This window comes from Typopeltis vanoorti, chromosome 2 (genome assembly GCF_054136105.1).
Source record: "Typopeltis vanoorti isolate ZY-2024b chromosome 2, IOZ_Tvanoo_1.0, whole genome shotgun sequence".
NCBI lineage: Eukaryota > Metazoa > Arthropoda > Arachnida > Uropygi > Thelyphonidae > Typopeltis > Typopeltis vanoorti.
The window spans coordinates 75,839,615-75,865,391 of NC_143550.1; the positions used below are offsets into that span (position 1 = coordinate 75,839,615).

A 25,777-nucleotide genomic window follows, 5' to 3' on the forward strand; every position below is an offset into this window, starting at 1 on the left:
TATTTGTTATACCATCAAAATACGTGTCCTCTCTACTCTGTCCTGGGGCTGAGTGACAGCAACACTCTCTATGCAATTCACTACATGTGCCGCCACTGTTCTGATAAAGCAGTATGATGGCCTAAATAAGCGAAGCAACTTTGGGTTATATTCTTGATTTGTTTCCATTCTTCTATATTTGTCCCAAATAAATGGGTGTCCTGATTAATCGATGCCCCAATAACTGGAATCTACTGTATATATGGTGGAAATATATATTTTTTCACTTTACCTGGTTTGGAAATCCTACTCTAGAGATTAAACATAGATTTTTTACTTTGGGCATCCAATAAGTAGGACGGTGGTGGTCTCTCACCAAGTGATAAAGTTCATCTACCACCCCCACAATATGATTCAAACCTGTAAGTGACTTGTTGGTAAGCAGATACGCTTGGCAAGCCAGGCCAGCATATATATTGTATAAGCAGTCATATAGCTGAGCAGTAGTGTTTGATCACCCAGTTTTTTGGACACTAGTTTTTGGAGGGTGAAGAAACTGTGCCAAGAAAGGCTAAGAGTGTAAGTCAGCCCAAGAAAATTGATCTGTTTGGAGGTCTGAGTATTAATGAAAGTAAGTGAAAGTGACATAGGATCTTTCTTGTGAGAAAGACTATTTTGGTAATATTGAATTTGACAAGCTTGACTTCTCCCCACTAACAAATAGCATGTAAATCAAAGTTTAAGGTACTGATCATGGGAAATCTTGAAGCTTCTAATGATTGTGCCCTACAAGAGAAATGTGTGTGTGTATGGTCATCAGCAAAACTATAGATAGAGTTTTAGGTTAGTGAGAGAAGGTCATTTATGTACAAGAGGAAAGTGATGAAAGTGCAGAGCCTTTAACAGTCCCTCTTCTCTGATTTTCCAACAAAAGTTGATCTTCAACTTTTGTGGGGAGATCCGAGAAGAGGAACTGTCTGCCATGACATGTAGTAAGCAACTAAAAAAGAAGCTGCCAACCCAATTGCAAAGTGCAAAAGGCAAACCATAGTTTGGTGAGCATGCCTCTCTCTGCTAGACCCAATCAAATGCCCTAGAAATGTCCAGTGACCATATGAGATATTCCAAACCTTTCCATTGCCTGTCTTTAAAGGTGTATGGTGATGGCTCAGAGATCAGCTGAGGACATAGAGTGATGAAATTCACATGCTGGTTATTAATTAACTAGCTGATGGGTTTCCAGGTAGTGGAAGTTGGTGGTTGATGACCTTCTATATGATTTTATTTTTGAGAGCATTGAAGCGTGAACAATTACACAGTTTGTTGATGGACTATCATCTTTCGTTTGGAATGGGCTGATGTAGGCTTGTTTCCATGTATTACAGATGTCAGTCATGTAAGAAAATTGTAAAGCTGATATAGGATTGGTGTAAATTTTGGAGCATAGTTTTTAAGCACAATAGGAGAGATACCATCAGTGCCAGATGATTTGTTTTATAGCTATTCAGGATTTTTCTGATTTCTTTCTGCAGTTGCATAAGCAAAGTAGATATTAGATCCAGCATTATTTCAAAGTGAATGTAGAAACTATGAAAGTTTCATAAATTAACCAAAGCGCTTCTGGAAATACATTCCTCTGCATCTCTGAGTTGCCTTAATGTGGACTACTTAAAAGACATAAATGCTGCCCAGGCATCTATATATTCGGTTATTAGTCCATTGTTAGTCCATTTTTTTGTTAAGGTTTCACTGGCCTGACAGCTGTTTCAAGCTGGTTGGTTCTCTTCAGAGACTAGGCAGAAACCTTAAGAGAAATTTCAAGTACTGAACAAGTTTTTGCTCTCTGAAGAGAACCAACCAGTTCGAAACGAAACTGCTGTCAAGCCAGTGAAACCTTATCAAAAATGGTCTAATAAAAGGTGAATATATAGAAGCCTGGGCGATGCCTGTCTTTTTTTTTTTTTTTTTAAGTAGTCCACACTAAGGCAACTAGGTGATGCTGAGAAATGTATTCCTGCAAGCTCTCTGATTAACTTATGAAACTTTTCATGGTTTCTATATTCAGCTTTTAAATAATGCTGGATCTAATATCCACTTTGCTTATGCAATTTTACAACTCCGAACTGAAGCTTTTTGGCTCTTTATTTTAGTAATAATGCAATTGTACTATCAGAATGAGTGAGAGGTAGGAGCATGGAAGGAACAGAAGTTGCAACCTGTGGCCCAAACTAGGGATCAAAAGACTTTTATAAGGAAAAGAAATGAGGCCTCCCAAACCTCAACCTTTTATAGAATACTTATATTGAATACCTATATAGAATACTTTCAGAACATGTTACTCAAAATAGCTGTACCCAGACTGGAGTCTGACCATGATATGTAGATGATGCATTTTATGATGCTGGCTGTCCAGTTCATGTTAATCACACATTTTTCAAATGGTTTATTATAGTTTCTCTTTATACAGAGTGGCACAAAAGTAGCGAAGGGGTTTCGAGAAGAGGAACTGTCATGGCAGACAGTTCCTCTTCTCGGATAATAAAAACTTTTTAAATTGTATGTTTTAAATTTATTTCTCTTCAAAACAGTAACATATAATCCATGGAGAATTTTATGAGCTAAGTATGGAAGACTATGTCCTGTGAGTAACTGCCATTTTCAGCTTCATATAGTTGGGCTCTTTTGCGAACATTTTCCATTACGTGTGTTAGAGTATCTGGCGTTAATTCCCGTAGTTCGGCTCGAATGTTCTCCTTGAACTGCTCTGTGGTTCTGGGTTTATTCACATACACCCTCTCATTAAGATGTCTCTCAATGGAAAAGTCGGGGGGGGGGGGACGTTAAATCTGGCGAATGAGCAGGCCAATTGAATGCTGAAGTTCTTGAAATTAGATATTTGCCAAATATCTCCCTTAAGACCCCTATCGTGGCTCGAGCAGTGTGTGCAGTGGCCCCATCCTGTTGGAACCACATCTCTGGAGTATCAACAAGAGCTGGTCTTAACATATTCGCTGCCAATTATGAGTATACTCGTAGTTGGTATATGAGCCTCACAAGCCAACTATGAATATACTCTTATGTCGATTACCGCCGGCTACGAGATTACTCGTACTGACCTTGAAGAAATGAAAGTGCTTGGCATGCGGTAACAAACTATGCCTGAGGAGCATGTCAGCGAACATGTTAAAGAAATCAGGTTGGTGTTCTGGTGTTCTCTTCTATACTCTCCTTAATGCATTGAATGTTCAACTTCGGGCAGAATGGGGTCTTCCAGATCTTGGCAGACCTTGCACTGCACTTTGCTGCTGAAAACGTCCCACTGAGCATCGGATCATCAATTCAGAGGGTATATATCACGCATTAAAATGACGGCACTAGGCTCGTTGGATCTGGATTATTGAACGATGATGTTCAAAATAAAGCTCTATGATCTTGGTTCATTGCATAATGGTGTAACGTTCCATACTGAATCTCCCAGATATACTTCACAAGCTCTGAAAAGAAAAATTAAAACATTGAATTTCAAAAAAGTTATGATTTTTTTCAACCCCGTCGCAATTTCTGTGCCACCCTGTAGAAAACCATCACACCTGGAGGATAAGAAAACAGTCACAGTCTCATCCATCCCAACAGTATTGTTTTCCCAAAATACTAAGACATAAAGTCATGAGCTATTGATTCCAGTGATGCAGTTCTTATTACTGAACTTAACTCTCTTTGCTGCACATTTTTAGCTAACGACTGCAACCTTTATAAAATACAAAAATACTATAACCCTGTAACAATATACTGTCTTCTGTTGTTGTTGTAATATCTTCTTTTATTCTTTATTACTAATTAGCAGTGTGCGCTTTCTCTCTTGTAGCCTTTCTCACTTACACTACTGAATACTGTGTTTATCTACCTTCTGTATTTATTAGTCATATGCCTATGAACACTGGAAAATTTATTTGTAAGACTGCGCCATCCAATATATCAATATTCGGCATAAGACTCAATAAAACGTCCAGTAGATCTCTGTCTCTCTTACTAGCGTAAATTCCTTCAACAAAGTTTACATAAACATTCATGGTTCTTCAGAAATTAAACTGCACTTTTAATGCCTTATTGTTTCCCACTCACAAAAACAATATTTTTAGGAACAGTGCTGTTGTAAATAAACAATCAGGCAGCACTCTTTTAACAAATAATTAAAACACATTTATTTACATTAATATGAAATATACATGAATTAAACAATAGGGAGATTGCTTTCTCTATCCATCTAAAAAATCTTTAGCATAAATTAGAACCCTTTTACTTCAACACTAAGTAATCTCTTTAACTCAAAAACTTATTTTACTCTCTGCTTACAAATTCAACTTACTAGACTTCTAGTTTACTCGCAAAGAGGTAGCTAACTCTCTGTTAAGTTATTTTTACAAATTTGATATCAACTTCTAACATGCCAATTGATTCTCTTATGGACACTTCTTATTACAATTAAACTAATTCTTAACAGTCTATCTGCAACATATTATAAGAGGAAATGTACAAAAGGATGGAACTTACAAAGGCTCTGTATCTCACATTCAGTCAAAAGTCTTTCACCAAAATCTTATGGCATTTCTTTCATCTCACATTTTGAGCTTCCTTCAGGAATGTCTGGCATCACAGTATCTTGTTGGGAAAATAGCGGGCTGTGGACTTCAACCTGTGGTACTCGTACAGCTCCACCAAAAGTTGTTCTCCCATGGCGAAAAGATAAACTTCAGAGTGAAGCTGCTTTGGGTATTTTACATCGGCCTTTTTACTTTGGCTTGGGCTCACCGTAATGCCTGGACAACTGCTCTTTTATCTGCGTCTCCAATAGCTCAAACTGCTACCCCCCCAAAAAATTGTAACTGCCACTAACTCTCTCTATTGACTGCCGAATGGTTCTCTCTCTCTCTTCTCAGCGACTGGAAGCCTCTCTCTCTCTCTCTCTCTCTCTCTCTGATGATCTGGCAGCGACTGGAAGCCCCTGCCAGATCAGCTCTGTTCCTTTTTATTATGCCTTCTCTCAGACCTCGCACGAAGGTTGTAACTCCGTAAGAATTCGGCATGACTCTTTCATCTTCTTTTAAGTTCGACTCGCTCTTTGTTCTCTTCCGTACACTTTTTAGATAAGTTGCTGGCCAGCGGAAAGTTATTCGAACCTTTCATACTGACTTGCACAGAGCTTGTAAGCACTTTCTCTTACACACAAAATTCATAAACAACCTTTCTTTTGCCCTCATAGAGAGCTATTACACAACGTTCCGGTGGCAAAACATTGCCTTTGTTTTTGACATTCTAAAATATTCTTCTTAAAGGAGTAAATACAGTTAATTTCCAAAGGGTTATTTACAATAATATCTAGCACAAAATATACAGAGACAAACATGGTTATTTTTACAGCATTCCCATGGGACTTGACCTCTGTAAACATCGATGTAAAGCGCTTTGGTATTTTTAAGCTACATTGAATTTTACAAAGGCCTAACCCTTCATGAAAAATTTTTACTTTAATCTGTTCCTGTATTGTGTCTTATGCACTCTCTGGATCGGACAATACTCAGTTTTGTCATTTAACTTTGAGCAGGGTGCATCGTCAGCCTTACCTGTGTGCTCTTCTTGATGCGACTGGTGCTGTGACTCATTTTTGTTATTATCCCTCAGGCATTTTACCCCTTTATGATATCTTGCTCTCCTTCTAATTCTCCCATTGCCTGTGCAGTGATTTCTATTACTACTTTTCTCTATTTCTAATGTGTTCACTTCTATTTCATCCTTTGCATTTTTATTTGTTGCCTCTATTTCTTCTTTCTCATTTGCTTCCACCTTGACACTGCAGATGTGTAAGGTCTCTCCACCTTTTACCTGTTCAGTATCTCTAACAGTTGGGGAATCAGGCAAAGAATTATCCCTGTCTTTCTTATATACATTTCTATTTTTCCTTATCCCCCCCCCCCTTTCCTAACTGGGAACGGTCGCTCCATGTGTTATTCTCCTCAACATTTTCAACAGCGCAATGCCTTTGACTACCTCTCTGCCAGGCAACTTGTTTAAATCCTAATATGGAAATCTTGCTTTTAGAGAAATCACAAGAGAACTTATGTTTCTCTAAAAAGTTGGTTCCAAGAACTATCTTTTCCATGGTTCTAGAGGTATCCAGGAGAATTAATAACTCAGGTGAAATGCTTAACTTAAAATCCGGCAGCCACATGTTCACCTTCACTTTGTCTGAGGCACGAACAGAGGAGTTCGCAATCCCACTTAATATCATCGGCCTTTTTAGCATAGTGATACAGTCAGGCACCTGGGATTTCGGTTTCCTGAATAAAGACCCAGTAATCACTGAAATTTGAACCAGTGTCCAAAAAATCTCTGCATTTTAGCCCTCTTATTTTTCCCCTTATGATAGTCATAGAATCTTCATGTTGGTTTCTAATGTTTCTTGGCCACATCTTAGTCCTCCATGTGGGATGATGGTGAGTCATTATGACATTAGATTCCCAATTCATACTTCTATCAGAGTCTCTTTTACTGCTATAGCAATTTCTGGCAATGTGCCTAAACTTATTACACCTATAGCACTGAGGCACTTTCCTCCTGTTTTCCCTTTCAGTACACTTGTTCAGAACCCAGCTGTTCCTTGCAGGTTTTCTTGAACTCTCCTAATTGGTTTAGAATGGAGTGAAGTTTATCTAACAAGGGCTGCTTTAGTCTTTCTATCTCTTTTTTGATATAAGAGTGTATTTCTTCCATGTTAATAGACTCTGCAACCGTCAATTTGTTGTGGTCTACTTTATTTTCTTCTGTGGCCTTATTTTCCTCTTTTTCTCCCTTCAGTTTGTCTTTACTTTTTTCTTTAGAATTCCCTGGATTTTTCTCTTTGTTAACCTCTCTCTTTTGATCTGACACTTCAGCGATATTGTGTATCTGGCTGGCACTGGATTCGGGATGAAGATCGCCTGGCCTTTCTTCTTTTTTTTTATGACCTGATAGCATTCTTCTAAGGTGTTTATTTTCCTTTTGTACGCTGTCTCTTTATATTCTTCTCTTACTCCTAATCTGAATTGGTTGAAGACAGCCAATCAAAGTGACTCTTTTCATCACTTGACATGCTCAGGCTATTAGCTAAGGTGAGCAACCTATTGTAATACTCAGTGATAGGTTCTTTTTTCTCCTGTCTGCACTTCTGGAGCCTCCACATGTTCGGACCTTCGCTTTTCACTTTGGAAAACTGAGATATCAGGGTATCCTTGAATTTATTGTATTCCAAAGTGTCTCTCAGGATGGGAGAGGAATACAAAAAATTCTTGGCCCTTCCAATCAGTTTATTTCTAAGTATAATTTTATTCTTTATTACTAATTAGCAGTGTGCACTTTCTCTCTTGTAGCCTTTCTCACTTACACTACTGAATACTGTGTTTATCCACCTTCCATATTTACTAGTCATATGCCTATGAACACTGGAAAATTTATTTGTAAGACTGCGCCATCCAATATATCAATATTCGGCATAAGACTCAATAAAATGTCCAGTAGATCTCTGTCTCTCTTACTAGCGTAAATTCCTTCAACAAAGTTTACATAAATATTCATGGTTCTTCAGAAATTAAACTGCACTTTTAATGCCTTATTGTTTCCCACTCACAAAAACAATATTTTTAGGAACAGTGCTGTTGTAAATAAACAATCAGGCAGCACTCTTTTAATGAATAATTAAAACACATTTATTTACATTAATATGAAATATACATGAATTAAACAATAGGGAGATTGCTTTCTATATCCATCTAAAAAATCTTTAGTATAAATTAGAACCCTTTTACTTCAACACTAAGTAATCTCTTTAACTCAAAAACTTATTTTACTCTCTGCTTACAAATTCAACTTACTAGACTTCTAGTTTACTCGCAAAGAGGTAGCTAACTCTCTGTTAAGCTATTTTTACAAATTTGATATCAACTTCTAACATGCCAATTGATTCTCTTATGGACACTTCTTATTACAATTAAACTAATTCTTAACAGTCCATCTGCAACATATTATAAGAGGAAATGTACAAAAGGATGGAACTTACAAAGGCTCTGCATTGCACATTCAGTCAAAAGTCTTTCACTAAAGTCTTATGTCATTGCTTTCATCTTACATTTTGAGCTTCCTTCAGGAATGTCCGGCATCAGCAGTATCTTGTCGGGAAAATAGCGGGCTGTGGACTGCAACCTGCGGTACTCGTACAGCTCCACCAAAAGGTTGTTCTCCCACGATGAAAAGAAAAACTTCCGAGCCAAGCTGCTTCGGGTATTTTACATTGGCCTTTCTCCTTTGGGCTCGCTGTAATCCCTGGATGACTGGCTCTTCTATCTGCCATCTCCAATAGCTCAAACTGCCACCTCCAAAAAAATTGTAACACTGCCACCAACTCTCTCTTTTGACTATTGAATGGGTTCTCTCTCTCTCTTCTCGGCGACTGGAAGCCACTCTCTCTGGCGATCTTGAAGCTCTACCTGGCGGTGACTAGAAGCCCCTATTGCTCAGTTCTGTCCCTTTTTATTACGCCTTCTCTCAGACTTCGCACGAAGGTTGTAACCCCCTAAGAATTCGGCATGACTCTTTCATCTTTTAAGTTCAACTCGCTCTTTGTTTTCTCCTGTACACTCTTTAGATCGTAAGTTGCCTGCCAGCGGAAAGTTATTTGAACCTTTCATACTGACTTGCACAGAACTTGTAAGCACTTTCTCTTATACACAAAATTCATAAACAACCTTTCTTATGCCCTCATAGAGAGCTATTACACAACGTTCCGGTGGCAAAACATTGCCTTTGTTCTAAAATATTCTTGTTAAAGGAGTAAATACAGTTAATTTCCAAAGGGTTATTTACAATAATATCTAGCACAAAATATACGGAGACAAACACGGTTATTTTTACAGCATTCCCATGGGACTTGACCTCTGTAAATACATCGATGTAGAGCGCTTTGGTATTTTTAAGCTATATTGAATTTTACAACCCTTTATCTCTTGACTTACAAGTCCAAAGCAAATCATTCCCAACTTCCATGCTAGGTATATCTGAAAACATAGCCAGAGTGCTAAATTAATATGATCTTTTCATCATGTTTAAATGTACAAAGTTTGTCTTCTAACATATTCAAGAATTCATAATGTGTCCTCTGCCTGCAGTTTGGTTTATTAAGGATAGACAAAAAGATCTACCATTTGCTTTATAGTACATAAATAGGTTTGCTGTCATGATCATAGCAATTCAGGATTGGCAGATCTTACTTTAGATGCGCCATCACTTAAATGGGAGAACATAACAATGCTATATAGAAGTTATTACAAGTCTGGAGAGCATTTGTGGAGTCAGAAGTAGTAGTGAAGTGCTTACTGAGCAAAAAAAAGTATGCTACATTAATTTACCAAAGTTAATGCAACTCTACTTTGAGAGTAGTCATTTTAAGACTCTAACATAACAATAAAATTCTTTTTTGTACAACATTTTAGGGTGCCAAGATAGAACAGTAATTCTTTTGTCCATTGTAATTTTGAATTACTTCCATAATTACTTGATTGGAGTCTTGTGCATTGTGATGATTTTTAAGATGATGCTTTGAAATCCAATGAAATATTAGATACTTAATAAATAATCTTATTACTTGTTATATTTATACTGTTAAATAGTAAGATTAATAATAGCAGCTACCATCTACATGAAAATTGGAATTGATGCTTTAGTTTTTAAAACCACTGGAACTATATAGTTTTTATTACTGTAGATTATATTATGCATTAATGATTGGTGTCAGCTGTATTTGCCACCATTTTAAATGCAAATGAGCATTAAAAAATTTTAATAAAGCCCATGACAGTTTGATTTCTTTAATTATTTTATTTGGAGTGAAAAAATTTAATATGAGTTTTACATAATATAATATTCTAAACTTTGATTCAGAGCCATGCGTGCTTCACTATTTTCAGGCTTATTATAATTACATCTGGAATTTTGTGTTTTATCACTTTGAGATATCTTTTAATACATACTTCGTAATCCCATAGAAAAAATCCAAGGGTGTCAAGTCAACTTCTCAACCACCTTTTCAGAAAATGGGCTTCCAAAGTTTGTCACACAATAGTTCTAAAAGGCAGAGAGAGAGAGAGAGAGAGAGAGAATCCCACATTAACTTAAAAATTATAGCAGGGCGTTCCTCAACTGCTTGTAGTCTATGACTAATCAGTGTTTATATGCTGCCTAGAAAATTCTCAATTAATAAATATTGGCTATATATATATTTTTACTGATGTTAATCATTGGAGGTTATTTTTTGACACATCTTTGCATTAATCCTCACACTTTGGAAGATTGCTGTTCTTTCCTCTACTATTTTCTCTCTGTATATTAGTGGCCTATTCTAGTTCACTGAGAATTTATTCCACAGTTTTGCTGATTTTTCCTGATAACATTGCATCTAGTTTTCTCATTTGACAAACCTGACGCTGTACAAATTCTCAAAACCTCTAGAATATCTGCTACAATTCTAAATTCTGATTTCTAAACCATCCTTCCCAGCATCTCTAACAACCTTCCTAAATTCAGTGCTTGCATAATTCAGTCCTGTCTTATATCCCACAAAATTTAACGCTTTTCTTCTGTAGACTTTATTTGTAAACTTACAGGTAATATTTCTCTTATGTTACTTTAGAATCTTCAAAGCCATATTGGACAAAATAAATTATTAACTAAAGTTTTTGAATCATATAAAAATTCAGTTTAGAATGAAGTGGCATCTTTGTTAATCATTAATTATAGTGACAAAGTTAATTAAATTTAATGTATATTAGTCTATTGGGTAATAATTTCCCAAAGCAAAATTAGTCTTGTTGAGAAAAAATATCAAACCACTTGTTGAGATTTGGCTGATGCAGAAAATCCTCATATGATGCCTTAAATAAAGTTTTAAATTTATAAAGCCTATGATGTAAAAGAGATCATATGATGCCATTTAATTTGGTGATGCATTAATGCCATGATTTTCTAATCCAGACTTACCAAGTTGATGAAGATGAATGTAATCCATATGTTCTAATGGATTTAAAAATATCTGCTGCTGTTGTGTGAACAGAGTATTGCTGCTGTTGTGTGAACAGAGTACTTAATAATTATCAACTCCTAAACAGTCTTCTGATTAAACTTTATAGATTACTGCTCCATATTTTACTTAATTTTTACTTTTATCCTTGCTTACTTTTGCCTAGATAAGCACAAGTGAAGTTCAGACTAGCTTGCTCAATGTAAATGTATATATTTATTATTATTAAATAACTATTATCATTTACCAAAAGATACTGTATATCATTGTTATAGAGCATAATACTTATTGTTATTATTAAATTAAATAAGACTCAAGAAAAGCTATTGTCATTATCATCATCATCAAATTCCTGCCATGCACCCTCAAGGGGTGTACAGGATATGATAGTACTACATGAAAAAAATTACATCATTATTAATTTCCTATCTACAATTTTCCTCCAAATCAGTCTGTTACTTGTCAAGACTCCAACATTATCAGATCTTATATTTCTATCGTCTAAAGCACTTTGTACCGTATCAATCCACCTATATCTTGGTCTTCCTCTGGGTCGTTTTGCTGCCAACCTGGCAGAGAACACTTGTTTTGCTAATCTTTCCTCGCCCATTCTGTTTAAGTGACCATACCACCTGAGATTAGCTCTGCTAACGCATTCCTGGATGCTGACAATGTCAAGTTCTTTCCTAATATCCTCGTTTTTAATATGATATTGCCATTGATGCCATCTGTTCATCAGCCATCTGTTCGCCTATAATCTTTCTCAGGACTCTCATATCTGTGGTCTCTAGTCTTTGGTCAAGTGTTTTACTTCTGACCTAGCTCTCGGATCCATAAGTTAAAACTGGTTTGAACACTGTCTTGTATACAGCTAATTTAGTGTTCCGACTAATTTCTCTCTTATTCCATATGAATTTATTCAATTGACTTCCCACCATACCAGCTTTGCTGATTCTGTTGTCTATTTCTATATTTAATTTACCATCTTCAGTAAAAATCGTGCCTAAATAGCTGAAATGTTTTACTTGTTCCACAGGTTCTCCATTCACAACACAGCTGACATTTTCAATGATTCTGCCTATTTTCATTGTCTTTGTCTTTTTATTGCTGACCTTCATACCATATCTATTACAACAGCTATTCAATTTAGTCAGAGAATCTTGCAGACTTGTAGCAGATTTATTTAGAAGTATAACATCGTCTGCATAAAGCAAAGAGCTGACATTAACATCTCCAATTTTGATATCATGTTTAATACCACTTTCCTTCATAATGTGATCCATATAGATAATGAATAACAGAGGGGATAATGTACATCCTTGTCTCACACCAGATTTCACATTAAACCATCTTCCTGTACTTCTTTCAATTCTAACTGCTGACTTACAACTCAATTAAAGACTAAGTATTGCTTGATATAATGCCCCATTGACACCATATAACTGCAGCGTATTGAATAGCTTCTCTCTTGGCACCTTGTCATATGCCTTTTCCAAATCGACAAAACTTAAATACAGATCTTTGTTATATTCCCATGCTTTCTCGACTATTTGTCGTAAAGTGAAGATCTGATCCTGACAGCCTCTATTTGGCCTGAATCCAGCTTGTTCTTCACCAAGCTTTTCTTCTACAATTCTTCTCAACCGTTTCTCAAGTATACTTGCATAGATCTTGCCAGGAACACTCAGTAGGGAAATATCTCTGTAATTCTCACGTGCAGTTTTATTTCCCTTTTTATATATATATATATATATATATATATATATATATAGCCATTGTCTACATGAATTAATATATATATATATATATACACACACACACACACACACACATACAGATAATGGGAGAAAAAAAAAATGAAAACATTGAGCTATTGGTTGCATTATCAGTAATTGCAATGCACCAAACACAGATGCAGTTGATATGCAAATATACTCCTGACATTCTTAGGGACATGTGTATAAAGGGAAATGGAGGCTTGCCACTGTTTATCATGTTAGAATTGAACTAGAAAGAACCTCAGTGACTATGAAAGGGGTGTGATTGTTGGAGCTAGGCTGGCAGGTGTATCTGTGAGCAGAACAACTGAAATTGCACATGTTAGTCGAGGAACAGTCTCTAAGTTTGTCAGCATGGCAGTTGACAGGAACATCATTCAACAGGACGTTCAAGCATTAGTGCACTGTACTATGAAAAATAGGCAGGCTACTGTCTAGCAGTTGTGTGAACAGTTGAACACAATTCAGGAGAAATCCATTTCAACAAAAACTCTGTGCCAAGAACTACACAGAGTTCAATATCATGGCCAGGTTGCCTTCCACAAGTCTTTGATCACTCCTGTCAATGCGCATCATCACATCCAATGACGCAAAGTCACAGGCAGTGGACTACAGAACATCGGAGGGATGTGATATGGTTCGATGAATCCATTTTCACATTCACACTTGGATGAATACGTGTATGGCATATACACATATACATGTTGCAAACCAGAGTGCTTGTTTCCAAGTGTGAAAGGTTTTGGTGGTTCTGTAATGGTCTGGGGCACATTTTCATGGTATGGTTTGGATCCACTTGTTGTATTGGAAGGCAAAGTGGATGCTGCACATTATATTTCATTCATAAGAGTGATTATCTTCATCCCATGTTGACACACTTTTCTCTTACACAGCCAGCTACATTTCAACAGATAATGCTCCCATTCATCTAGCAAATGTTGTCACTCGGTGGTTTGTGGAACATGATAGGAAGAACATGTTACTCATTTGCGAGAAAAATGACATAACACAAAAAAATGAAAATTTTTACAAAATGAGTTTGAAAGTAGCTGAAACATGATAGTGAAATAATGACATCACTGCCCTTTTGCAGTAGTTCTTAAAAACTAACCTGTTATTCTTCAAGTAAATTGAATTCCCTTTCAGTTTTTGCAGATAACTCCAAAATGAAATTTTTTCAGTTATGTCATTTTTCTCACAAATGAGTGAAATGGATTATGTCTGCCTTCATGTACCTGGTAAGTGACTCAGATATCAAGGCGTTAACACAGATCACCAAATTAAATGGTATCATGACTCTTTTACATCACAATTCTTATCAATTTTCATGACTATTTAAGGAATCATGTGAGATTCCTTAAATAGTCATGATAAATAGTTATGAGATTCCTTTTTGCATCAGCAAAATCTCAATAAGACTGATTCTATGTCTGTTTAGCGCTTTTGTGAAGTAATTATCCAAAAGACAGACAGACACACACACACACACACATATATATAGCAAAGCTAATTAATTTTCTGTCACTGTGATTAATTAGTGAATAATTAGTGGACATATTAATCAGTGACTAATATGTGAATAATTAGTAAATAAGTATATACTACTTGAGAAGGAAGTAAATAATTAAGGAAACACTTGGGAGTTGCTATAAGTTTATAAATAAACTAATTAATTTTGCAAACTATGTGTGTAACCGTTACATTACTTGCAACAGCTGCTCAACACAAACCAAGTTTAAACATGGAGAACAAATTTTTTCTCCTCTTTGTTCATTCCCTCTTTTCCTTTTCACAGCCTTACCTAATATACCTAAAGAGTAATCAACAGTCCCCCCCCCCCCCCGGTTGAACAACCTCTTCTATGTGTGCGTGTGTGTGCGCAAGCATGGGTATATTATTCATAAAGAAAACAAAAGTAATAATATCACTGAATTACAGTTGAAAAATATTTATGCATGTATTTTATTATTACATTTTTAATATTACACAGCCTTCTCCAAATCGGGCCACTCCAACTGCACTGGATCAAGAGACTAATGATTTATTGGCACGTCTAGCTACACTTCAAGAGGAGAATTGGATACTAGAAGAAAAGGTAACAGGCAGTTTTAATCAGTAACCTTTAATAAGCAAAATACACAAGTTCTGTAAACATATATTAATGGGAAGAGCTAAAGTAGGAAGATAGAGTCAGAATTAAATGAAAACCTTAATTAACAGTTATTACATTGTAATATTTTAGTTACCTTATCTTCTTCTTCAGCCTTTTCCCACCCACTGCTGAATGTAGCCCCCCCCCCCACACTTATCAATTTCCAGTTGTTTCTTTGATTTATTAGAATAAACAGTAGAATAAAACTGAATATCATATTCAAAAGAAAAATATGAAAGAAAGTTTTTTAAAAAAAATCAAAGTTGAGCAGCTTCCAAAGGTGAACTGTAAACGTTGCACGAATGAATGGTGGACATTTAAAAAAACATTCAGGAATCTTACCTGAATACTCCTGCTGAGTATGCAGGTAAGATTTATGCAAGTGTATATGAGAAAGGGCCAAGAAAAATTGTCAAAGAGAGACTTGAAAAAGAACAAACTGAGTTCAGGGGCCAAATATTATCAGGATATATAATGAGAATATACAAGGATTTGTATTTAAGTTTTATAGATCTTGAAAAGACATAGCATGATTGTAATAGAAATCAATTAAATGCATAAATGGGACATTATTCCAAGCAATATAGTCTATATTTAAATTTTAAGTCATTAGTTAGAATTGAAGGAGGTGCAAGGAGATGGTTTGATGGAAATCAGGTATGAGATGAGGGTGCACACTATCTCTATTGTTATTCATCATCTGTATAGATCACATTAAAGAGAGTGGCATTACCGATATCAGAATTGGAAATGTTAATCTCAGTTCTTTACTTTAATCTTTACTTTATGCAGATGATGTTATGCTCCTAAAGGAATCCAATTTAGCTAAGGATTCCTTTTACAGTAATCCTTAGCTAAATTGAATAACTTCTGTAATAAATATCACTTAAGAATCTGCAGCAAAAAAAAAAAAAAAAATGACAGTGAGTAAAAATAGGCTGGAACTTGGAGAACTTCAACTACTTTCTGAATGGAGATCCTATAATAGAACATATAAAACATTTCAGCTTTTTGGATACAATTTTAAATGAAGATTAAACATGGCAATCAATAATAGAATAAACAAAATTGGTATCATGTGATGGAATAAATTTGTAATATGGAATGAATAGAAATTAGTCAAAACTCTAAAGTAGTAGTAGTATACAAGATAGTCTTCAAATCTGTTTTTACTTATGGATCTGAGAGCTGGATTAGAAGTGAAACAGTTGATCAAAGATTGGAGACCACAAATATGACAGTTCTGAGAAAAATTAGGAGAGTGAAGAATGGTTAGTGGCAGGATCATATTAAAAATTAAGATATTACAAATACAAATGAACTTGAGCTTGTTAACATTTAGTCATGTAACAGAGATAATCTCAGGTCTGACATTATTGGAGACTGGCAGATAACAGACTAAACATGAAAAAGTTATAAACTTTTTCATGTATAACCCTTGGCAAAAAGTATCTGATCGATATTGTTATCACTACGACGACTGCAATATAGACCGTATATTTTTTGAAAGTTTAACATATAAACGTTTTAGCATGCAAGAAATGAAATAATTCACTTTAAAGTATAAAAAGAAAAGAAATTCAAAGATTTAATGGCTGATTTAAAGAAAATAAATTATCTGTGTTAGAAAAAAGTATCCAATCAAGCTGACAGTTGGAAAAAAGTAAGCATTCGCTTAGGAAACAAACATGTATCATTTCCCAATATACAAATCTACAATTGTTTGTGCATGTGTAAAGCATAAAGAAAACATTTATATAGAGCAGAATCATGATTGCAAAATCTGAATTCTGTCTGCAGTGTTAAAGGATGGCTCCTGTGAAAGAATTTTTGAGCAATTTAAAAAAACAGAATGACTGAATATCTGAAAGATGGAATGGCTCAAAGACAAGTAGCTAGATTACTAAAATGCACTCAAAGTACCGTATGTGACATTTGGAAAAAAATATTGTTTGACTAATACTGTAAAAAGTATACCTCGAAGTGGATGTCCACGTGCCACCTCATGTAGACAGCAAACTGGCTGAACTTGTGAAGACCATACAACATTCAACATCCAAAGAACTCAATGCTTCATGGTCGAACTACAGAGTGAAGATAAGTGACCACACAATACAAAATCAGCTGAATGGTCTTGGATTTTGCTTTTGCAAAGCTAAAACAAAGCCTTTTTTTTTTTTGACAAAGCAATACAAAAAAAAACTGTTTTTTTAGTGTTTTTAAAAATAATGCATATTGGGAATTTGATGATGGGGGGGGAAGTCATTTGTGGTGATGAATCTTGAATTTACCTTGGAACTGGTGATAATAACACTACCTTTATATGGAGAAGAGTTGGTGAAACTATGTATCGTGTTACGTACAGTCTACGAAGAAATTTTAGAGCATTTTTTGGTTCCTAATATCGAAAAATGGTTACAGGATTCCGATGACTTCATTTTTCAAGAAGATAATGCCTGACTTGGCTTTCGAATAGCCTGGACTTTAATCCGATCGAAAATGTTTGGAATATTTTAAAGGAAAAAATCAACACCAAAAGGCCCACAAATGTCATCAAACCATGCAGTCAGAGAGATGGTAAAGATTTCTTATTCATGGGGGTACCGGCCCATCATCTGACGGATGAGATAGAAGAAATAAATAAAAACAATTTGAACTGGTAGGTGACCATAATAGGAGAATGACAGGACAACAAAATTAATTGGAAAGAGTGAGGTAGAGAGATTTTAGCCAAAGAAAGGCAAAAAGAGAAGATTCTAAGCTGGATAATCTCTGTATGATACATCAAAGTGAATATATATGCCTGAATGCCACCTTTGAGGTAAAGAGTCAAAGAAGGTGGGATCTTGAGAACAGAGATGAGTAGTGCTTGAAAAAGTTGGATCCTTTCTTTTAATATTACATGGTGATCAACATTCATTTTGGTAAAATCATTTCTTTAGTTAGTTTCTCAACATCTTGACCTTATTAAGGTCATCATCAAGAGTACACACACACACATAGTGTATATATATATATACACACAGAGAAACAAGTTATGTTACAATTTAAAAAATAAATACCAAAGTAACAATAATTTGGTCAACTGTAATATTCTGGACTGACTGCTGACAAAAAATAAAAAAAATAAAATAACTTTTAATGATATAGCAATAGTGCTATATCATTAAAAGTTAATATGAGTTAATAATCAGCATCTAAAATAAGGGCTGAGGTTGATTATTAACAAATTATAGCTAAGATTCTAGAGTATTGCAATGCTAATTATTATCACCTGTTAGAGCAAAAGGTTATGGCGTGTGGGTTGAATATGTACCATTCATATTCTCATGATCTTCACACCATCATTATTGTTGAGATTTTATATAGGAGGGGAATGATCTACTAACTCCTTGAGTGCTGACACTGGTTTCTTGGCTAGGTGATAATTGAGCTATTGATACTTTCAGCCGTTGATATTTTCAGGGTGATTAATTAGAATTTCTCAGGCTTCATTAAATTTGCACTCATACCAGATTTTAGTGTGATGTAAGAATCAGCTGCTTTTCTAGTTAGTTCTGTGTAAGCGTATCTAGGGCATTATTAGAAGGGCTACATTTACCATGTTATTAAATTTAATGTGTTGTTTGTTTTCTTCTGGATAGGAATTGTGCATTCAGTTTTATGTCTTACAGATGCACAGAATATGGTACATTCCATAATGGACCATGGGAGGAAATGGGATCCTTGGAAGTGTTGAATAAATTTTTTAATTTTGTAGGAGATTTAAAGGTGGCATTAAGGTTGTATTTGTGTAGCATTCTGTTTATTTTATCCAATATCTCTTTAATGTGTGAAATAACTACAGTTTTATTGTAATCTAGTTTTATTTTTATTTTTAGGTTCATTCTTATGAAACATTTTGTGATAACCATATTTTAGGAAAGTATTGCTGATAATTTTTAATTGATGCTAAGTGCTTGCTCATTGGAGCAAGTTTTTATACATGTGTTGTGTTAATGATAACTATTTTTTATGTATATGCAGGTCAGCATGTGTAGGCTTACAGTAAACAATGAAGGAAACATTGCCCTAGGGAAGATATGTGACAAATGTATTCAAAAATGGAAGGACTTTCAATTTCAGTGATGAATTGTATGCATTTATGGGTTTATTCAAGTGCCTGAGGAAGGTATCTAAGTTTGGTGGCCACAGGGCATGCCAGATAACAAAAACATCATCAATATACCTGAGCGCCAAACTTTGGGTTTTAAAGAAAAGTAATCTTGAATACATTGCTCCAAGTTTTCTTATAAAAGTTGGCAATAGTAGAGGATAATGGCTAGTCCATGACTGTACCTTCTTTTTGTCGGTAAAAATTATTTTGGCACACAAAATAACAGAACATAGTATATAAGCACAGAGGGCTGCAATATCAGGCAGAAATCTGTCTGTAAAAGAAAAATTGGGACATTGGCAGATATGTCAGACACTAACTAATAAATCCCTTCTTCTGATGAACTTCAACAGTTTCTCACTATGTTAAATGCACTTCATCCAAGAATCCAGTTTACCCTTGAAATAGAATCAAATAAGCAGTTAGCCTTTTTAGATCTTCTAATTCTTTGCAAACCAGATGGTAACCTACATTTCTAAGTCCATAGAAAGAAGACTCATACTGGCCATTATATCCATGCTGAATCTCATCACCATCCTATTCAAAAGGCAGGAACTATTAAAACACTGGTTCATCGGGCCAACTCCTTTTGTTCTTCAGACGATCTTTTACAGAAAGAACTGCAATATATTACTTCTTCCTTTCTATCTAATGGATACAAGAATTCCTTCATCAAAAGAGCTTTAAGCAGTTTTAATGTCTTCCTCTTCAAATACAGAAGAATTTGTGAACGTATAGCAAAAGCTTTAAAACCACTGAATATTTTTTGTCGCCTTTTGACCAGTCAGAAAAATCTCCACCTTTCTTACTTCTCCTGAGGACAAGCTTCCACATCTTAATTATCCAGGTGTCTACCAGATTCCTTGCTCTTGTGGATTATCTTATTTTGGACAAACAGGAAGATCTGCCTCTATTTGACTAGAAGAACACCAGTCTTATATTCAGTACTTTAAACCAACAGTTTAAGTTACTGATGGCATTAAGCTAAGATTAAGATGGATTTAAGTTAAGATGGCATGTTCTGGACTTGCAGAACATGCCATCTTAACCAGACATAGAGTCCATTGGAAAAAGACGAGTGCTTCACAAAAGTCAGTTCCTCATAGAACGGCTTTGTAAAGAAACGTGAAACTTTACTCCACTCTTCTAACTTAAACAGATCTGATGGTTTACATCTATCCCCATTATGGGAGACAGTACTTTACAAATCAGCTAATCTTTCCTAACTTTTTATTGTATATATATAGGTTTTTTTTTTTTTAATAAATTTTATTGACCTTTTTAGTTATCTTACACTTGCTACTTAGATGTATAATAAATTTAGTTTAATCCTTTATCCAAGTGTGAGCAAACAAAGTTTGCGCCTGAAAGTATCTTCAGGACTGGGGTAAGGTGGTACAACACCAGGACAACTCGTTGCAAAGGTGGAGCAAGCTACCAACACTCCTGTCTCGGTATCTCCTATAATGCAAAACACATCTCCTTGCGGATATGTCTAATGTTATGCATTAAGGGAAGGGCCACTACCCAGACTAGTTTCGACCTTTATTGAGGTCTCTTCAGTGGGAGCCAGGCCCAAGCTGAGATACCAGGCAGAAGCATTCGCAGTTCATCTCTACCTATAGGAGTTGCCAAATGGTGTGCCACCCCTTTTTAATAAATTACTCTGGATTTAGAGAAAGATGTTGAAAGTTTATTTTTCACTTGGTTAGAGTATAATAAATTTAATGATAACTAATATTTAAGGAATTGACAGCGTATACTAGAAATATAGATTAAATAAACTTTAATATATACTTTCTGATATTTCGGCGAACGTCACGTTGCCATCTTCTTGGGAACTTACTACAAAGACATGTGCACACAAGTACTAATAACAGCAAATGAGACTGAATCTAGGAAGCTAGCATTTTCCTAAAGCCCTGATGGTGCCCCCTGGCAGGCTATATTGGTAGTTCTTGGCCTTTGGGCTGAAGTTCTTCTGATAAGAGTTTCCCAAATTTGGGGCAGTCTCATGCATCCAAATTTGTTGAGGTTTGGCATGTTCCTAAGGGCCGAGGCTGATTCCATGAATAGTCTTTCATACTTGAACTTGCTGCAGTGTATTACTGTGGCTTTCTTCCATCTTATTCTGTGGCGAGTATCCAGAGCGTGGTCTGCAAGCCCAGAGTGGCTGTACTGGTGAAATCGGATGTAATCCTTGTGTTCTGAGATTCTGATATTTGCTGTCCTGCCTGTTTGGCCAAAGTAGGACAGTTTACAGCTGCAAGGGACCTGGTATACACCAGGTAAGTCTAGGGGAAGTGGTTGGTCTTTGGTGGAGCGGATAAGGGATGCCAGTTTTCTATGTGGTCTGTAACAAGTGGTCAAGTCATGTTTTTTTAAGATTTTATTGATTTTTTCCGAGGTGCCTCGGATGTAGGGAATGGTGATGGATTTAGAGTAATCTTTTTTTGTGAAGGGGAGGGGGTGGTGGGTTGTGGATAACTGGGTTAAGTATTTTTTGGATTTTTTGGAGGGGGTAGCCGTTGGCTGAGAAAGTGTCACGGATGTGATTTAGTTCAGTGGTTAGGGCTTGATCATTAGAACAGATTATTTTTGCCCTGTTGAATAATGTCTTAACTCCATATTGTTGTGGGGGGGGGATGGGATTGTTGGTGAATGTATCTGCCTGTATGGGTGGGTTTTCTATAAACTGAGAAAACCAAGGTTCCATCAGGTTGGCGGGTGACTTGTGTGTCTAGGAAGGGGAGGTTATTGTTTTCTTCTTTTTCCAGGGTGAATTTGATTCTAGGGTGTCGGTTGTTTAAGTGTGTTAGGAAGGAGAGGAGTGAATCTGGGCCATGTGGCCAAATAGCGAAAACATCATCAACGTAGCGAAGCCATATGGTAGGTTTTTGTGGGGCTGAGTTTAAGGCTTTCTCTTCAAACGTCTCCATGAAGAAGTTGGCCAAGGGTGGGGAAAGTGGTGAACCCATGGCTGTCCCCTCTATCTGTTTGTAGAATTTTTCCTGCCAAACGAAATAGCCTGAGTTCATTGTAAACTGAAATAGGGCTGAGATATCGGGAGGAAATTTAGCTTGGATTAGCTCTAAGGTTTCTTTGAGGGAAACATTCGTGAATAGGGAGGAGACATCAAAACTGACCATTATGTCATTATGTTGGAGTGTAAGGTTTTCTATACTGGCTTTGAAGTGGACTGATTTTTTTATGTGTGATGGTGTATTGCCAGTATAGTGTGAGAGCGCTTTGGCTAAATGCTTGGCTAGTTTGTAAGTGGGGGAATCAATGCCATCCACTATGGGACGTAATGGCACATTTTCTTTGTGTATTTTTGGGAGCCCATATATGCGGGGGGGGTCTAGAGTTATAGGGTTTTAGTCTGTTGGTAATCTCCACAGGCCAAGAAGTGACCTTCTTAAGGAGCCTATGGAGTTTTCTAATTTGTGAGTTGGTGGGATTGTAATCAATGGGGAGGTAAGTGGAACGATCTAATAATAAAGCCTTGAGCTTACCTGTGTAGTCTTTAAGATTGAGTACCACAGTGGCGTTCCCCTTATCCGCTTTGGTGATCACTATTTTTTTGTTTCTCTTCAATTCTTGTAGTGCCTTGTATTCACTAATGGATATGTTGGATTTTGGAGGTTTTGCTTTATTGAGAACACAGGCTACATCCAATCTAATATCGTTGGCGATGTGATTTGGAAGTTGGCGAATCCCGCGTTCATTTTGGATCATTAATTCCTCGGCAGGTAATTTCCTAGGAGCAATGGCGAAGTTGTGACCACGTGACAGAGCGTGGAGTGCTTCAGGCTTTAAGGTAGCTGAAGAAAGGTTAACAACAGTGTTGGTTTGTAGTTTAGGTTTGGATGCCGAGTTCTTTATTAATTTATCAAACTTGTTGATATGTCGGCTCCGTACTCGTTCAAATTCTTTTCTAGCTGCCGTACACGAGACGTCATGTAGGACTGACCAAAGCTCGTGATTCAGCGTAAGTGAAAGCTCATTTTCTAGCGCTGAAATAGCTCTGTTTATGTCGGCTAGGGAACCGCATGTAGCGGTAATTTGCTCCCGAAGTAATGCCTGGCTAGCGCGGTTGTAAATACGAAGAGCTTTCTGTGAGATGAAGCGGTGTTTAAATTTAACACAGTTCGGGATGACTTGATTATCCCGGCAGCGTTTTAGGAATGCCAGATGATCACCCCCCCCTCACAACAATATGGAGTTATTAAGACATTATTCAACAGGGCAAAAATAATCTGTTCTAATGATCACGCCCTAACCACTGAACTAAATCACATCCGTGACACTTTCTCAGCCAACGGCTACCCCCTCCAAAAAATACTTAACCCAGTTATCCACAACCCACCACCCCCTCCCCTTCACAAAAAAGATTACTCTAAATCCATCACCATTCCCTACATCCGAGGCACCTCGGAAAAAATCAATAAAATCTTAAAAAAACATGACTTGACCACTTGTTACAGACCACATAGAAAACTGGCATCCCTTATCCGCTCCACCAAAGACCAACCACTTCCCCTAGACCTACCTGGTGTATACCAGGTCCCTTGCAGCTGTAAACTGTCCTACTTTGGCCAAACAGGCAGGACAGCAAATATCAGAATCTCAGAACACAAGGATTACATCCGATTTCACCAGTACAGCCACTCTGGGCTTGCAGACCACGCTCTGGATACTCGCCACAGAATAAGATGGAAGAAAGCCACAGTAATACACTGCAGCAAGTTCAAGTATGAAAGACTATTCATGGAATCAGCCTCGGCCCTTAGGAACATGCCAAACCTCAACAAATTTGGATGCATGAGACTGCCCCAAATTTGGGAAACTTTTATCAGAAGAACTTCAGCCCAAAGGCCAAGAACTACCAATATAGCCTGCCAGGGGGCACCATCAGGACTTTAGGAAAACGCTAGCTTCCTAGATTCAGTCTCATTTGCTGTTATTAGTACTTATGTGCACGTGTCTTTGTAGTAAGTTCCCAAGAAGATGGCAACGTGACATTCGCCGAAATATCAGAAAGTATATATTAAAGTTTATTTAATCTATATTTCTAGTATACGCTGTCAATTCCTTAAATATTAGTTATCATGTTTAACCAGCATATAAGCCTCTCAACAAGAATATAATAAATTTAGTTTAATCCTTTATCCAAGTGTGAGCAAACAAAGTTTGCGCCTGAAAGTATCTTCAGGACTGGGGTAAGGTAACCCCAGTTCTACCTTACCCCAATCCTGAAGATACTTTCAGGCGCAAACTTTGTTTGCTCACACTTGGATAAAGGATTAAACTAAATTTATTATACTCTAACCAAGCGAAAAATAAACTTTCAACATGCTACTTAGATGGCGCTTTTTGGAATTGTCAGTTATTGTTTAATTTCAGCTTAACATTTACTGAAGATGCCTGTGACACACAGCAAAAATTATACTATTAAAAAAATCTTTTTATGTGAGATTTTCTGTGATTAATTTTGTATTAATCCTTTATTTTCTTCAGTAATCGTGATATTCTGTGCTTTTAATTATTTCACAGCTGCTAATTATGTTTAGAGGTGCAGACTGAAGATAGAAATGAACATACTTGGTTCGAACTAAGAACATGATTATTTGTGAAGTGAATTTGGTAGGTTCTGTGAGATTTCCTCCTTTTTTTGTATGTGATCTCTTTCTTTTTGCTTGACTTTCATTAGTGGTTGTTTAAGATAAATTATATTTGGATGAGCTATAGAATATATAGTAATGGATCATTTGGCTATGCCATGCACAAAAAAGAATTTCACCCAACTCTCTCACTTGTGTTCCACTTTCTTTCACTTCCTGTCATCTTATTATATTACTATTACGAACTACTCCGTGGAGTCCTTAGACTCATCAAGGGATGAGTCTTTTATTGTTTGCTTTTGCTAAGTTAGGATGTCAACATGAAAAATAAGAATCAGTTTCTTGTGAAATATAATTTAATATAATACTGAATGTAGTGAAATAAGAAACTTTCATTCTGGTTACTGTTGGAACCAGAAATTCAGAATCTACCAAGTAGCCAAATATGCTCTACAACAAAATCCTTCTTTCTTCTTCTTCTAGGCCCTTTTTGTAACCATTTTTGGTTATACCCCCCCCCCCTTCCACTTGTTTCTATCTTTCTGTTGAAGCTTCTCAATGCCAACATTCTCCAGCGATCTTTACTAGGTCATTCTGGCATTCATTTTCCTTTGTATGAATGCCACTGGATGATTGTCTTTGTCCATCTATCACTTTTCATCTATACAATATGTCCTGCCCATATCCATTTCACTTTTAAAATCTCTTCCCCTTTTAGGACTGATAAGGACTGAAAGAAAATAAACTTTTGTTTCTTTTCTTTCAGTCCTTATTTTTTTCTATGCTCAGTTTTCCTCATTCTTTCCAGTATTTGTGTTATTGGCCATGTTTCTGAATGCCATGATCATGTTTCCATGGTCATAGTTGAGATAATACACTGATTGAATTCTGGTTTTTATTCCTTCATAAATGCTCTTTTTTCTAATGTAAAAGTTCTTCCAAGGTATGCATATTCTCGTACTTGTTTTATTTTGTTATTATCTATTA

General features: G+C 36.2%; 1 protein-coding gene across 1 annotated transcript in view; it reads left to right on the plus strand.

Moving 5' to 3' along the window:
- LOC150109188 (GRIP1-associated protein 1-like) overlaps positions 1-25,777 on the plus strand; it is a 434,263-nt gene that overhangs the window by 371,257 nt on the left and 37,229 nt on the right. Inside the window, exon 20 of the mRNA XM_090401821.1 lies at positions 14,849-14,953. Within this exon, the coding sequence (XP_090257947.1) occupies positions 14,849-14,953 (105 nt within the window). The remainder of the gene's footprint in view (positions 1-14,848; positions 14,954-25,777) is intronic.